The sequence below is a fragment of the Aphelocoma coerulescens genome, chromosome 3 (assembly GCF_041296385.1).
Source record: "Aphelocoma coerulescens isolate FSJ_1873_10779 chromosome 3, UR_Acoe_1.0, whole genome shotgun sequence".
Classification (NCBI taxonomy): Eukaryota; Metazoa; Chordata; class Aves; order Passeriformes; family Corvidae; genus Aphelocoma; species Aphelocoma coerulescens.
Genome location: NC_091016.1, coordinates 100,994,623 through 101,012,298, shown reverse-complemented (window position 1 = coordinate 101,012,298; position 17,676 = coordinate 100,994,623). Strand labels below are relative to the sequence as shown.

Here is a 17,676-nt window from a genome sequence, read left to right as displayed (position 1 = left end):
AAGTGGATTGAATATAGTTTTCTGATTTTGTTATGGAAAATTGAAAGAATAGCAAGCTATCAAACAAAAGTTCCTCTGTCTGCTGTGCCACACCACTAGAATATATAGAATGTTGATGAGTATAACCAAGGCAGCATTTTGTTTGTTAAATAAGGCTTTAATACACAATTACCCAATTTAAAAAAACCACCAAAGCAAACACCAGTATAGTTAATAACAGACATGTAAGTTATGTAGATTAATTATTTCATGTTATTCATGTTACCTCAACTCTGATAAAAATCATCTTTATTTGGATAAAGAATTTGAACTAATTTTGTGTTTTGTAGGTCACTTCTCAAGAATCTGGAACCAAACCATTGACCTTCACGTTTGTACCATCCATTGGACAACTTCCAACTCATTTTGAGGTTGTGGATATCTCTAAGTTCCTTGTGACAATTCCAGAGGATCCAAAGGATCTGAGCAACCTAAATATTGTAAATAAGGTAGATTTTTGTTTGCATTGTTTCCACTTCTTCAAAAGATAAAGAAAATTTTATTCTGAGCATTGCTGAACTGAAGCTCTTTCCCTTGAATGGTTTCTTGGCTTGTGCTTGGTTTAATTACCAAGATGTGGAATCATTGTGCAAGAGAAGGCAGGTGTCTGCTCAATAGCTTGCTTTGCCTTTGGCAGAGTTTATATTGGAAGGAAACCCTTGATCATCTCAATTCTGTCCTCTGTCAGTCATGCAATGGCAGATGATGGGAGTTCCTTCTTGATCTTCATGACAGCAAGGGTGGCATGCAAGGAGTGTTATCACATGGAAATTGACCAGTAGTTGTTCACTGGATCCTGGTTTCAGCAAATGCCAGTGCTGTGGCTTCCAAAAAAGGTGCCAGTCCTATTCATAACTGCATAGTAATGCATCAAAGTGGAAGCGAGCTTTTGATTTTTGAAAGCTTGTCCCTGTGATTTCCTGCAATGGTGTAGCCAGCCGCCCAACATTCCTGGTTCTCCTTCCTTTAGTCAACCCTTTGTTTGTTATTCCTTTCCTGCCTCACAACACTTAATGCCCTCTTATTTTATTCCATGCTGCTTGAAAAGCTACCTCAACTCTCAGGTTAATATTAATGCTTATGGCAATTCTGGTTTTGTGTAACAGCTCCTTCCCTGGGACATTGCTGGGGCTGTGTGGATACAATATTGCTGCTAGCAAGAATTTTCTTGCTTCTTTCCAGTCCCGTGAGATACTTTTCTCTCTCACGGAAGATATTAGCAGAGTTCTATAAACTATGAACACCTGCGACCTTTCAGAGCTTTGTTTATAATACAGTAGAAAAATATTTTGACAATGGATGTTTTAGGATTTTAGCCAATCACCCCAAGGGGTGGCTGATCCTTTGACCAATTAGACTATGAAGAAAAATGTCTATAAAAGAGTTCGTAAAACAATTAAAAAAATCAATCTTGCTGCACAATTCCTGCCTGTTGGATCTCTCCTTTCCTCCCTATGGCTGTGGGACACCGTAATAGGGCTGCAGTTCTGGGTGCTCTTCCATGTAAAAAACTTTTCACAGTAGTTCACAGCCCTCTGACCTGAACATGTTCCAGCATTTCAGTGTCCTATCTGAGAGAAAAGGGGCTAGGTCTGGACAAAGGATGGATGTATTTGAAGAGACATTGACTGGAATATTATCCTCAGGCTGTTTAACTCATTAGTTACATTTACAGCTGCTCAGTACAGGTTTTATTAGAAGTAATGCCCCGGATAAAGCAGAATCAGGTCTTCCTGTCATCCATCCCTGTGTATTTCTCTGTAGACAGAGGAAACTTTTCTGGCAGTTGATGCAGTTGTGAGGCCTTCATAGCACAGATTAGTCCCTATTCTAAAATGTCTAGGACCTGAACAATATTTCAACAACCAACACCAGATAATCAAAAGAACACTGTCAAACTCATAATGCTGATATCCCCCTTTGTGGTCCAGTATTTTTTCAAAGAACTGAACTCCAGGATTCATGAAGCTGCAAGTGCAGTGCAAATTTGTAATTACCCTGTTCCTCAAGCAGCACTCAAATATGAGCCCCATCTGGAGGCTTCCTCTTGCAGTACACAGTATGTCTATTCATTTACCTGATTCCTCCTCTGAGGGAAATATGATTTACAATAGTAGTTTCGATTTTGAATAATTTAATGATATGTGTGTCATATGTGCAGTTTGCCCTATTCCTGCTTTCATCCAAAGTGTACTTGAGAAGTCACATACTGGATGTGGAAATTGCAGAAAATATGAAGAACAATTGTGGCCTGTGCTGCAAAACTTGAACATACAGTAAAGCTCTCTGACCTCTGAGTCTGTATGCTCTCTTCAGAGAATGCCTTGTCTTAAGGGCCTTTGTTTCTTCATTAATATGTATAGGTTTTGTCCCAGATTAGTCTGTCAGACTCCTCTGAGGAGCATTGTCTGCTCCGTGGATCCCGCAGTCGGGGTGCCTTCCCATCGTGTCTGGTGTAGTCAGGTCTGACAGCTCATTCGGCTTGACTGCACCCTCCTCCTCGGTTCCTGCGCCGGCCCTGTCTCGGGCCATCGCTGTGCTCAGTGCCCCCTGTTGCTCTGTGAGTTGCTGGGAGGGCAGCCCCCACAGCATTGGCTGGGGGGCTGGAAGCTGGGACTCCCTGGGGAAGTGGCTTCTGCTGTGTACTCATGCCTAAATTCTTCCTTTGCCTACTGCACTTTTAGTAGTGCAGAGACAGACACTACTGAAAGCCAAAGTTACTTCACATTTTGGGGAACCCAAATAAAATGCAGTTAATTTGGCTTTTTTTCCTTGTATCTTTTGCAGTCTGACACAGTCTCTGATGAGCTGGTCTTAAAGAGTGGGGCCAAACAAGACTGTGTGTCCACTGTCTGTACAGACAGCACCCGAACGGCTTTCCGGTTCCTGGGGTGTAATTCAAGCAAAGGAGAAATGCAGGAGAATGACCTGTTTAAGGCTGAGTTTATCCTGATTACGGACTCTGGTGATGAAGATGAAGTAGCTGCAGCCTCGAACAACGTCCATCAGCCTTCCAATGGCTATGGTCCCATCAGTGCTCAGCTGCTGACCACGTCGCATGTTTCCCCTGGCACTGGGGCGGGGAAACCTCCTGGTGATGGGCACCTTCCAGGTGCTGCACTTTCCCATGGTACTACTGATCCACAAAAACATCAGGTAACAAGCTCTTTAGTGATAACCCTTGCTTTCTAAACCTTTCAGGATATGCAGTTTGTACAGCAGCTTGGTCAATTTGTTCTTTAATTAGCATTTTCATTGGCCATTTCTGTAACATTTGGACCTTAAGGAGGTGGCCCAACCCTTCTGACTTGCTGCCTCTCCATATGATTCTGGTGTCTGTGTGGAGCAGATAGGGCAGATGTATTCTTTCATTTAAGAGCAGTTCATCATGACAGCAAGTTAATCAGGAGATGTTAGCTTCCTAGCTAGTCTAAACTGGGTGGGGTAATTGAAATCAATAGAGCCTTGAGATCATTTGAATTATTAGCATCAGACTTCCCAGAACTAGATTCTTTTTTTTTCTCAGCACCTCTTGCAGCCTTTTATGCAAGAGAAAGAGGCTGTAAAAAATCCTATTATTCTGATTGTTGGATGGTACACCTGACTTTGCACAGGTGTAAAGAACTAATGAAGATGAAATTTCCGTTTTTTGTGAATCTTTATAGGTGTATTTATTGAATGATTAAATTTTAAATTCTCCCTGGGGCATTTCCAAAAAGGGTCTTTGAAATGTTTCATTTACAAATGCATCAATCAAAGCTACTGCATGAAAAGTTAATGTCTCCCATCTTGGAAAGAACACTGATCTATATTGAAGGGTGTGTTTGCAATGGAAAATTCTACTTTTAGCAAAATAACAACATCCTTCTCACATGAAATTAATTCAGGCATTTCCTTTGACCTTGAAAATGCAATTCTTAATTGATAATTTGAAAACAAACATTAAGCATGGCTACTTTGTTTCTGAAAATGATTAGGATTTCCTAGCTTGTGCTGAAATACTTTTGCCACTCAATTTTTCATCAAATTCAGTGTAAATTTTTGATTGAAGACATTGTGAATAAGAAATCCACTCTGGTTTGGGATTCACAGAAGTACAAAATGTTCATTTCTTCAGAGAAACTCCCAGTGAAGTCAGTGAGAATTTTCCATGAGGAAGGTTAAAGGCATAGGTAAGCATACATAGAGGAAGCAGCCTGTAAGAGAATACTTGTCTTGAGGAAATACAAATTTACTTTAGTAATGTTCAGGCTTACTTTGGTGATTTTTTGAAAAGCTTTTACAGAAATTGTGTGAATTTTGGAATACTATACGGAAGAGTTCCTATGTTGAATCTTTCTTAAGCTTCTGGTGACTCGGCAAGTAAAGAGGGTTTTGGCTGGTGAGGTAACAGAAGATAAAGATTGCACAGAACACGAAATAAAGCCTAACTTTGCTAACTATTCACCTGAACAGGAAGAGAGGCAGTATGTAATATAGTAATTGTATATCTTGTCATTATTCCTTAGTCACAAGTTTTCAAGACCTTACTTCCACAGTCTTTATTATCTCAGTATCTTTAGCCCTTTCTATCGCTTAATAAATGGATGTTTTTACCAAGCTGCCTTTCACTGTTGTTCTGATTCTATGGAGTTTCTGTAGGCATCACTCTTTCTGACTTGATATCTAATGAAAGATCATCAGTTCTGAAATGAAGGAAAACTATGAAAAGATTAAATAGATGCATGGTTTATCTGTTGGTACATTTCCTTTGTAAGACTGATTCCATATATGGGCTATCTTTTCAGTTCATGGATTATAAGGGCAGTATCATGTCCCTTTTAAGAGTTATTGCATACAACATTATGTTAATTTAACAGCATAATTAGACAATGAGTTTCCTGTCAGATGTGAAAAAAGCAAGGACCAGTATTGGGGAGCATTGTGTTGCAGGAGGGATCACTCTAACTGACCCAGAGGGCTCATTCAGCTTCATTAATTTCTGACTTAGTTTAAATGAAAGAAAAAAAGGAAAGAAAAAATAAAACGAAGTTTCTGCTCTGTGAAAAAAAGGAAGGAATTAAAAAAAAGGAAGTTTCTGTTCTGTGAGACGTAAAAGTCCTGACTGATGTTGGAAAATGCCACGCTATAGTCAAAATCTGAAAAAAATAAACTGTTATTCTGGTCATATTTTGAACCTTTTGATAATAGTTTAATGTTTATATATTGTGTTGGGGGATTTTCTGCCATTTCTATTTTTATGTTAAAAAGAGTCTAGCCATGCAAGAGAGAGTCAGACTGACTCTTGCCTTTGGGAATTTGCCCTTTGGGTTGAGCAGGGTGTCTGCTTCCCTCAATGTCAGGGCACGAGCTCAACTTGGAGAAATTTCTTGACTCACTGTGGGGATCAGTAACCAAAAGGAGTTTCAGTTACTCGAAGTCACTTGACATTCCTCTGTCCATTGAGTGGCATCTGGTTTGGCTTTTCCAGACAAGTAAGTCAGGAGTCCCTACAAACTCCTGCCATTGCTTGGACAATGCACCTTCCTTGTTGGCAGAAAATGGACTGTTCTAAATAGCATTTATATTAATTGGGTCTCAGCTCACAGTCTGATTTACTGTGTTGTCTCCAGGAATTTTGTTAAGTTTTCCACAGTTTCCAGTGCTTCCTTGTGGCTTTCTGGTTCTGAGGTTGCAGTCTTTGTAGGTAATTTGTTTTTATTTTTTCCTATCTATAAGCAGATTCTACTGAGATCAAAGCATGGTTAGCTGGGCCCAGAATCAGGTCTACATTGAAGACATGATTCACTCAGACATGATTTCTGCATTTTGGACTCTCAGTTTGCACACTCTTTCCCCTTTTCCTGTTTGACCAGCACATCTTTCAGGGTCTTGCTGGTATAGCCAACCACATCTTTTGTGCCCTTCCAAAACAATGTGACCTCACCAGAATGACCATTTGCCTTGTGTCCAACTCAGTTCTGCCATTTCAAATGTGCTGAAGGTCTCCTGGGCAAAGCTCAATACTAATATTATGTCCACTTTGATAATTCTGGAATGATTATCTACAAGGCATCAACATCTTTTTCAAGTGCCTTTATCCCTTTGTGCTGATGTAACCTTGCCACGTATTTCAACTTTCTTCATACATTTTTGGGAAATGTTTATCTGAGATGCTCCTGAGAAGAGCAAAAGACTTGCAGTTGAATCACAGACCAAAGCAACTCAAATCTACTTTGGTCACTCACTTCTTCTGCACCAATCCAATTCACCTACAGGAAAGTTTCAAAGTAGAGAAACTGAACAGAAGAAAAATCCACAGATTGAGGGACGTTATTATATCTCACCTACTGGCACTGTTGAGGCTGCAACTGTAAAACCATGGTCAGTTTGGTGGCCAGCAACCCTCAAATTCAAGAGAGATGTGAGGAAGGGAGTGGGGTACAGCACAAAGGTGTAAATGTCTGGGGCACATGTGAGCTGAGGCTGAAGGAGCTGATTTTGTTGACTCCCACCAAGAGACAGCCAAGGAGGCATCTAGAAACTGCCCAGGACCACTGGCAGGGCAGTTGCAGACATGACAGAGCCAAACTCCTCTCTGCAGTGGCAGGTGAGGCAGCAATGGCTGCAAACTGCAGCGTGCGAGATCCCAGCTGCTCATCAGAAGCAGCTTCCTCAGTGGGAGGTGGTGCAGCACTGGCACAGGCTGCCTGGGGGTGCTGGAGCTCCATCAGAGCTCGGGAGACTGGGTGAGACATGGCCACAGCTGACCTGACCCACTGGCACTGGTGAGAGCCCTGCTTTGAGTAGGAGGCTGGACTAGATGACCTCTGGAAGTCACTTCCAACCCACTTTGATTATGATTTCCTGATCCTGTAAATAAGAGGTTGATCATCTGTAGATGTGGTTATTAATACTGTGTTACAACAGCAAAATCATTTCTGATGACTTGATTAATGGCTCAATTAGCTCAGCATGTAAATGTTCAGTGGTATTTAAACATGAAGAATACTGCAAAATGTCTTTATTTTACCTGCAGGAGCATATTTGTCATCTGCTATCATGAACATTTTTGTAGCTGCTTATAAATCTTCCTTCTTGAGTTTTAACTAATTAGAAGTCATTGCACATCCTGTGCTTTTATTATGAAGTTTCATATTTATTCCTCATTTCCTTTTAATCTGTTTTCTTTGTAAGGGAAATTTATCTATTCCATTTCAAAATATAGAGATTTCACACCCCAGCTCTGTTTTGGTAGTTGATCAACTTCCCGAATTCATTATTAAATTCAGGAGGCTGCTTCAATTTATCAGATTTATTACCACACTGCTTTTTAACTCGTTAAATAATTTTATTTTTCATGACATATTTAATAATAATTTTAATAATTATTAAATACTGGTAAATTAATCTCAATTTCCAGTATTTTTCTTCTTCTTAATTAGCAGCTTTTTGAGCAAGAGTCATAATTTCTCAATCCAATAGAATATATGTACAATGATATAAACAACATTAATTTTTATATTCCAATATTTGTCCTGTATTCATCCATTGCCTTTCCACTTTGAAATGGGATGCCTTAACAAATGTGTAAAACAAGGGGAAGTCAGTGTGGTTGTAAAGGCATTCATATGTTTTGTGTTTATTCCTATAAATCAAAGCACTGACCTGGCTTTTCTGAAGTTACCTTATACAGAAAGTGTCTTTGGTTTAAAAGGCTTGCTTTTTGTATGGTATAATTTAGCAGGAAGAGCCCACTGATTTTAAGTTCTAAGAGCTAATGGGGTTTTGAAGTGTGTATTTAGCCCATATTTAGGCATAGTTTTGCCCTTGAAAGCTTTTAAGTCTTGCTCTTCTGTCACAGCTTCTTCCAGCATGTGCTCTCACTTGAAAATTAGTTGTTTTGTTCTTATTTTTATTTTGTTATATATCAATGATATATTACATAATACTAATCATAATCATCATCATCATCATTCCTCTCTATTATGGGCAAGACATATGTATTAAAAATATAATTCATAGGCTGAGCCACAGCCATGAGCAAGTTGTGTGTTGAAACTGAAGGGTATAATTGTCTTTTACAGAGCTGCATAATCTTTTCAGGGTATCTAACAATAGTTAAATAGGTGTTCTTATATTTACATCAAGTTTGATGGAATTAGAGTCAATTTCCCTGCTTTCAAATCGCTCAGTCAAATGTTAGGTGACAATTTGTATCCTTTTGGTTTTACAGTTGACTTAACTTACTATTTCACACTGATATGTTTTATTTATATTGTGTATACCTCAGTTTTTAATTTCAGCATTATAATAACTTGGAAGATTTTGAGAGAATTTCTTTCTTTAGAAGCATGAAACTGTATAACAGGTTGATAATATACTTGTATGCTCTAATTAGTTTTGACAAATCCTAATTAGAATGGACCCAAGAAAAAAGACACTCATGAAAGAGCTCATTACTGTTTTATTAGTGTATCGAAAGACTGTGGAGAAGGGGATAAGGACTCTTACATGCCTGCAAACTGTCAAAAGCTCTGCTCTGTGAATGACAGGAGAAGTGAAAAGCAAACTGGATGTCTGATTTAAGTTGTTCCAAGCAAATTTCTCATTCTGATATCACAGAGCTGCAGAAGGAGTTGTTTACTGAATGAGAAAAAGAGCACTTGGCTTGAATCCCATTTTCAGAAAGGCTGCTTTCCACTGAACTGTAAAATTGATAGGGGACACTATTGCATTTTTTTTACCTTCCGTTGTGTTTATTTTATGTGGATGCCATCACATGATTCCAGACACTCATGGCACAACTGTCTTGGGTTTTACCTAAAATAAAAAATACTGTGGCCTTGAACCTTGTTTATATCAACAAAACTGGGGTGTCATAAACCCAAAGTACCCCACAGCTTGTCTGCCTCAGTCACCCCCCCACGAGAACCTTGTCCATCAGGCTGTATGCCCAAGCTGAAAACGACCCTATGCTTTTAATCCACACAGCAGTACTAATGGAAACCCTATACGCATGACCACAGGACTGAAATGTGGGGTGTTTAACAGTTCCACAGGTTCCACCTATATTAACAATTCTGTTTTGTTTTTTTTTTTTTTCTTCCCTCCAGTTAATTTCTACTCTTTCCACCTCTGATCATCTTTCCTCTAAACCACCTGCTGTCCACTTAATTTCTCCAATTAATCAGAAAGTAGCGTGCGGTGCCATGGTTAACATGAATCAAGCCTCTTCGCTGGACGAGTCCTGTAACAACTGGCAGTCAGCAACCGGGTTTTCTAAGCAAGACTCATCTCTCTACTTTCAGTCTGTTTCCCATAGTTCATCTCCCTCAATGTCTAAAATATCCTCTTCTGCATCAAAGAGTTGGTACTCCGCTCCTCAATTGTCTGATAACCTACAAACACCAAGTCTCTATAGTCCTGGCTGTGTTTGCAAAATGGGAGGCTTCTCCACATCCTCTGTTCCTGCAAGGAGCTCAAGTCTTTCCTCCAATCCTCCACGTTCAACTGAAATTCAAAGATCTTTAGCTCAGTCTATATCCCCCAGTTCTTCCAAAAGATTGAATGCTTTGTCTACTCTCCCTGTACATATAATAACACATTCATTATGTCCTAGCCCTAAACCTTTGTCTCCACCCTCTCTTTATGGGTCCTCTTCGACCATATGTAGTATAAATGAGCCTTGCTCACAAACATTATCCAGAGGAAATTCAGCCAAGTCAGGAGTCAAATCCCCTCTGCCAACCAGACTGACTCTCTTAACTGCTATTTTGAGATCAGGCTCCTCTCAGCAGAGACCACTTTCTCCTGCTTCTTGTCCCACATTTTCCCCCAGCTCCCTTAGTTCATCAACATTTGCAATAGATCAAAAGTTCGAAACAACTCCCCCAACCCCCAAAAAATCTGTTTTAAGCCCTCCTATAAGCCTAGATTCTCCCAACAAAGAGGATTATTGGCTTTCAGGATGGGCTCAGCATCTGCTTCTACCTTCCAAGCCACATCCCACCCCTCGAGCAAGGTCCCTTTCTCCTAAAAAGCACCTTCCAGTTCAATCACTTTCTCCAGACTTCCGAAATTCTCTGTCATCCCCTGTCTCCTCCCACAGAAGATCAGTTGCCTCTCCAGATATTCAGTCTTCACTGCCTCCTCCTTGTGCCCCAGCTCCCTCTTCCTTAGCATTCCCCACCTCTCCTTCTCCAGAAGGGCCAAGGTATTCTGCCTCCAGGTCCCAGGGCCCTCAGAAGTCTCACAGAGTACACACTTACTCCCCCATCTTTACTTGCCGGTCATACCCTTTGCTTTCTTCTACCAATCTTAGTGGTGCATTGTCTCCCACCCTAGAAAAACACTCATCTCCTTCCCCAAATCTTTTGCACTCAGCTTCTAGATCTAAATCAGACTCATCCCAAACATCTGTTCAGGAGATCAGTGCCTCCTCTCCTACCCCTTCTAGCATCTCAGAGCAGTGGTCTCTCCCACAGCCTCACTCTACCCCACTGGTTCCACAAATGAGTAGTATTAATTCCCATCCACTGCAATTTAATTCTTCATTGGTACGAGCAAATTTTAGGTCTAACTCCTCCTCTCCAAGACCTGAGCATTCTGCCACCTCATCCGTGTTAAAGTGCAGATCTCCCATCTCAGACAAGTCACCAGGCACACTACCATCAAGACCCAGAGAGCTGACTTCGCCACAGTCTTTTTCCGTGCCTCCTGACCATGAAAACATCAAACCCAAGGTACTCTTGGTGCATGCTTATTTTACAATAGTTCTTTGTCCCTGTAGGGAAAAATCATGTCCACGTTTCAGAATACTAGTAAAATAAATGGGACGTGAAAAAAATGTGGAAAAGCCACAGGTTTTGTATTAATAGTGAAGATAGTGAAAATGAAATCCTGCCCTTCAAATTGCTAGCAATGTGTTCTGTATTATGGAGAAGATGGTGTAGGAATCCTTTAGCACAAAAAAGAAGATTCATGAGTGAGATGATTTACTACTAAAGATGGATTTGTGTCCAGTGGCTCTGGTACATTTGGTACACATATTTGTGGAGCTTGCCTAAAATCCTGGTGTGTCAAAAATCAACCATGAGGAATGTTCTACTCACCCCATTCTAAAGTAAATCCATATGTGTTCCCAGGGAAAGTAATAGAGGTGTGGTGATCTTAGGAGCAGGGCTGAGCAAGAAGCAGTTTAATCTAATTGATATGAACTAGATGTTCCAGGAGTAAGTGATTCCCAAGCACCTCATCCCACCTGCCCTCCTCACTTCCCAGGAGGCTTTCCTCACCCCAGCCACCCTGGGACCAGCCCAGATGCACTAATGAGCTCAGCCTGAGCAAAGACTTTGTGGCCAAGGGCCAGCAAGGGAAGATAAGGACAGACTCCTGCTTCTTCCCTTTCTTTTGTACTCTTCTATCTTTGGTACTTATCTGATCTTGTTGTTCTAGACAGAGGATGAGGGGGGAAAAAAAGCCAAGCTTCCTACAGCATGAACTACTGCAAATACAAAAGTCTCACACCTGGCAGATCAGCCATGCTCCTGCTGTTTGTCATCCACCCAAAGGCAGGAGAGCTATCGCAGAGTGAGAATAAGCAATGATGGCAATTGCTGCAGGAGGGCTTGGGAACCAGGCGCACTGTAGATTTAAAGATGTATCTCAAGACTGGGAAGGGAAGGGTATCCAAAAATGTGCAGCAGGTAGGTGAAAACAAGAGAGCTGCTGTGCAAAAAGGAAGAGTTAGTTGCAGAAGGCATCAGAGCTGCACGAGGCTTTCCAACCTCTTTTATCTTATCTTTGCACTCTGGGCTTCCCTTGTGCTGTGTTCCCATCCTCTAACTCATATCTGAGCTCTGTCCATCACAGAAAGTCTATCATAGTTTATTGATTTATTTGCTCACAGCACAAAATTACAGCCTGGTCCACCAGATCAAGTTGTGTCAGATGTGTTCCTAACAGCTTAGCCATGGCAGGAGGTGACTTAAAAATGTTAATTGGAAATGAGAGGTTAAAATCGGCACAAAGTAGCAACTGTCATGAATGGTTCTTTTAAAATCCAAACAAGCCAAGAGGAACCATTGTGCCAAGCAGAGCTGTACAGTGTTGTTACACCCTATCATTATTAGTTAATGAAACAAAAAAAGAGATATGAAATTGTAGAAATTCCAAGAAAAAAGCCCCTGAGATCAAACTGTAAGGCACAACCAGGCCTGCCGACTGCAAAACAGTTGCAGTTCCTACTAGTTGGTGCATTGAGCACTGTGAGGTCTCAGGCAGTAAGGAAATGCTCTGCTTGTGACACAGAGCTATTGCCTGGGCTTATATTTGCAGAGGTTGTTATACTCCTTCTATCTTTCCTTCTGTCTTTCCTACTGTCCCTTTTCCTACTAATTCTGCTTTATCATGCAATATGGTGGCACTTTTGAAACTGCCCCACCATTCCATGGAGACTGGGAGAATGTCCACCAGTATAACACACTTGGACCATTAGTCTGGTCTAATTTTTAATCATGTAGACAAAGCTGACTCAACTGGAGATGTGGAAGACCTAAAGTATCTAAATCTAACACAGCTGGGTATTCAGTGCAGGAAAGCTCTCTCATGGCTTTAAAATGTGAGTCTGAGACCTCATCTACAGTTAATGATACTGTGCATTCAACACCCCCCTCCTGCTCTCACTTATTTCCATCCCTAGATTATGGCACAGCTCAATGAACGTTGCTGATGTGTTAATGGTAGCAGGCTGTCCAGTGATACTCCAGTGTCAAACTATATACTATAGTATATACTTATATACTATATATAAGTATATACTATATACTCTGTATATTTCCACAGAAAAAAAGGAAAAGTTTTGAGGAGAGACAACTTTAACATCCTAAGCAGCATTTAGGTCTCTTTAGTACTAATCAGCTCAACTTTATAACCAGGCAAAAAGCAGATTGCTTCATCTGATGATTGTTGATGCATGACAAGATCTTTTCATGTATGAATGTGCTAAGTGAACATGGAAAAAGACAGCATCTAGGAGTGCTTGCCTTTGGTGTGTATAATTTGGCATGTGTAATTTTTCAACCTTAATGTTGCTTCAACAGTCATTGCAGCAACATTAAGACACATATTAAACCAACATCTATTAAACCAGAATTCAGACATGCACCTATTCATAACCTATCCATTTGTTTAACTGTTAGTATATGTATATATAAGCATATGCTTTCCCATGGTTTATATTCATTAATGATTTAAAAATAGGAATGTTTTGCAAAGTGAATATAAACATAAATCCACAGATCAGTGCAAAGTGTGAAGTTTGGGTGACCCCAGGAAATAAAAGCCCTCTCCCTAGGCTTTGTAGATACTTTGATAGTGTCCTCATGGACCTAATATAGCAAAATGGATGGTGAGACAGAGTAGGGACAGATAAATTTGTTTCAACAAGGAACAGTTGTTAGAATAACAACTTCTGGCTTTCTGGTTTGAAAAAACTTTGTAGTGATTTCATGGTGTATCATTCTTACATATTCTTTGATTTTTCCTATTTGAATGTAGCTCAGGATTGCACATAGATCTACCCAGAACAGCTGGGGAACAAACTGACTTCAGCAACATGGAGCTCAGCACAGCTGCAAAAGCTACCATAAAGCAGGAAAGATTATTCAGGTGGAGCTCTGTGCTACTGTGGTTGGTCACTGATTGTAAGCCTTTACAGTGCATGTCTAGCACATTTTGCAACGCCCTGTGGGTGTCTTAGGTGATCATTTGAACAAAAACACAAGGACATTTTCCCCCAAACTCCCCAGACTGACATTTACCCGAGCTTTGATGTTGGAATTGTTTTGCTTTTGGCTGTACCATGGTGCAGGTCAGCAGACCTAACTATCCATGGCTGTTTAAAATTACTGCTAGATTCCTGTGAAGCAGATTGTTAAATGTATTTAGGCCTTGAAAAAATAATTTAAAAAAACATGAAATAATGTGCAAAGAAACATATTTATAGAGATGAGAAACTGAATTAAAGACTTTGCACTCATCTCAAACCTGTGAAAATAGCACATTGCTCACTAGTTCTACAGTATCTGGAAGTCATGAAACACATGAAAGCAGTATAGAAACTTTTACATTTTAACAGTCTCTTATGTCTTTGTTTAGTTCATATAATAGTACAATTAATGTCAAAGTGATAATAGTTTTCATATATGATGCTCATTTCACCATGTCAAAGCCTATGTGCTAGTGAAGACGTATTTCATGTATTTCACATGTTCAATTATACAGTTTTTAGCTGAATATCAATTATAATCAAACAAGGATATATTTTGTGAATATGCCTGTTTTAATATTTGGAATTTGGTCTTCCATCTCAGTGATCAGTATTTTATCTCTTATGCATATAGTTTTTGTATATGCATAAATATATCTATGGAGGTATGCAGTGTTGCTGTCTAAATGTTCAAAGGGCAGGATTCAACTCACATGACTTTTGACATTTGAATGTTACACATCCAAGCACAGTTTAGGTGATTCTATTACAGCTAATGGAGAGAACATGGTGTCTTCAGAAGATGATTTTATTTTACCGTTCTAGCTGCCTAGTTTGGGATGAGATTAATTCTACAGAAATTCCCATGATCATAAAAAGCACTCGTGTTGACTGAAGAGCCTGAATGGTAGACATCCAAGTTAGAATCACTAAACCATATATGAATTACTATCCCATGATCTAAAGCCCCTCTCACCAAAAAATAGAGAAAAGTTCAGTTCCAGCATTTGTATTCATCTGCTTTGTCAAGATATTAATTCAATATGATTGCTGTGATTACTGACTTCTTGAATGACTCATTCTCCAGCTCCTCACTAAGAATGAGTGAAGTCAAAAGCAAACAATATTATGTACAGAAAGAATTAAAAGGTCGTGTCCTACACTATTTCAAGATAGGTGTGCGGATAAATTTCTTATCTGAGTTAAAATTTTGCCCACTCTGCTGTCATCAAGACTTTTAGTAGATATAAAGAAAATTAAAACATGCTCTTTCAGACTGTTATCTCATAACCACCAGTATTTACTGTTGCCGGTAATGGTACATTAAAAAACCTGACCTGATTAACAAATAACTTTATTTCTGGCTGGTTATCATAGAAGTAATCAAACACTAACTTAAAAGTCTATTCTTGTGTGAATTTATGATTTTTTTTTAGATTGTTGCCTGAAAGGGAACAATGTAACAAATATCTACATAATAATAATAATAATAGTAATAATAATAATAACAATAATAATAAAAATAAAAAAAATTTAACAGTTGTGATTAAGAATCCTAGCTCTTGAACTCATATAAGTATAGAACCTCATAAATCTTTTAAAAGTTACTGAATTCAGCCTGTACATTTGCAATGAAAATGTAAAAAATATGGTTTGTAAAGAGCTAAAAATAACCAGGCAAAGTAATATATTCTACAATATAAATTATTTGAAAATAATAATTTTTAAGGTTGATATTAGAATTTTCCTACCCAAACCCATACATTTTGTATGGTTTAGAGTGCCAGTTCTGTAAGCATTGTAAGAGTATGAAAGTTCCTGTTCTTATTTTGTTTGGTTGGTAGAGTTATTTATTCAGGAGATGAAAAGCTGCATCAAGATTTAAATGTTCTATCCACTCATACAAGCAATTCAGCATTTAAGGATCATAATCACTCTCATGAGAGCCAATCACAGAAATCCCTCTGATTTTGTGGTTCAGGATCACACCACTCAGCAACCATTGCTGAGGTGGATGTACTGACACTAATAGTTGCACATTTTCATACCAAATCACCAGAAAAATTGGAAAAAAAACGTACAGCCTCTCATGATACTCATTTAAGGGTGGTAGTCAGCAGAAAGTGGTTAAACTTAATTTGGAAGCTATAAGCTCAACTTCCTTTGGAAGATGTAAGGTAGAGGGAATTTGCTTTGTCCTACCTCATTCCTAAGATCAAAACACGTACATTACATGACTTTAAAATGTTAACAGAAACACAGTATTTTCTTTAAGAAATAGCTTTTCTAGGAAATATGTAAGCATTGTTTTGTTGCAACGTGTCTGCAAGATGATTGGAATTGTCTTTCATTCTGTCGTACCTTTCCCCTCTCTTCCCTCTCTCTCCCTCTTCTACCCTGTTTTACTTCTCTTCCTGCTTTCTGGTTTACCCTTTTAGCAGTACAAGATCAAGACAAGCTACAAGGCATTTGCAGCAATCCCTACAAACACATTGCTTATGGAACAGAAGGTTAGTGTTTGCTCAAAGACATGAGCATTGCATTGTATATTTGAGACCATTCACCTTTATGTACAAACTCTGACATTTCTGTTGGGGGATACTGCAGAATGTAAGTTCTGGCGACTAACTACTCAGGATTATAATTCCAGCCATTTTTCAGGGTCAACCACTTTCACTGAAGATCAAAGACTTCACTACTCTGAATTTCTGAAAAGCAGTTTACTATAAAAAAGGAAAAAATCCCAGTCTCCTAAAGGAAATGCCTTTTATGGCAACATCTCCAAATCTGTTTTGTTATTGGAAAGTGTCTGGAGCACTGCGGGGCACGCCCAGCCCCTGCCGTGGAGGGAGGCCTGCTGATAAGGAGATTGCATAACCTCCCAGCAGACTCCCCTTGGAAAAGGCAGCACTTAGCGGTGAGGATGAGAGAAAACAAGAACCACGATCCTCTGGGAGACCCTATGTAGATTCCTTGTAACCCATTGGCTTCTACCTTCTCACACCCACCCTTGTATCCCTATAAGATCTAGCCCTCTTCCCCCTTTGACGTGGAGAACTCGTCCCTGGCCTTGCTCTTCGTAGAGGTGCGGATGCCCCATGCGGAGCTGCCATACGAGCCTCTCGTCTCTCTCCTCCCGGTCCAGCCTGGGGTTTGCCTCACAGAACAAGAGCTGAAGTCACTCCCGCTGAATCACTAAAGGGCTGACAGCCTGCTGAGACAACCCCCCTGCAGAGGCACCCCGGCGGCCGAGGGATCGCCGCAGACCTCTGAGGGACTGTCCCTTGCAGGACGCTCTCTGGAGCTGTCACGGCTTCCTGGTCTGAGCCACAGCCCCGTCCCGGCGGCTATAGAGCACTGCTGTTCTGGGACCTGACAGTCAGTAGATCTTGGTCACTTAATGATTATTGGACAGCTGTGCTTATATCTGTAAATTTAACATCCCAAAATATGCAATTTTGACCAGCTGCCTTGTTAAACTATGAGAACCATCCTGGCCATTGTTCTGACCTCTGTTAACTTCCATTCTTCTTGAGCACTTTAAGAGCTAGGCAGTGGGCCATTCCCAGTATGTAGTTTGAGGTAGCAATCATTTTCTGTAGGACAGGCAAATAGGTTCAAACCCCAGACTTCAGTGCATTGATTTACTACCAAAGTCACAGCCAACAAAGGCTGGGCTGTATAGTCCTTATTTAGATAATGCAACTTTAAAAGTCAATTGAAAATTTAAGCTTGCATGAAGGGTTCAAAATACCCATGGATATATATTTTCTAAATATTTTCCCCAAATTAGTTTTGCTCAAAAGAATATCTAAGTTTAACAAAAATTTTCTCTGATGATCGATGAGCTAAGTGTCTTACATGTTTAAAGATATAATCATGCTTAC

The 17,676-nt window shown here is 39.8% G+C and overlaps 1 protein-coding gene across 3 annotated transcripts in view; it reads left to right on the top strand.

The window, feature by feature from the left end:
* The window catches only part of MLIP (muscular LMNA interacting protein), a 131,505-nt gene that overhangs the window by 68,654 nt on the left and 45,175 nt on the right, over positions 1-17,676 (top strand). For all 3 annotated transcript variants that reach the window (XM_069011420.1, XM_069011421.1, XM_069011422.1), the window contains 4 exons: positions 330-488; positions 2,827-3,195; positions 9,135-10,763; positions 16,228-16,299. In XM_069011420.1, the coding sequence (XP_068867521.1) occupies positions 330-488; positions 2,827-3,195; positions 9,135-10,763; positions 16,228-16,299 (2,229 nt within the window). The remainder of the gene's footprint in view (positions 1-329; positions 489-2,826; positions 3,196-9,134; positions 10,764-16,227; positions 16,300-17,676) is intronic.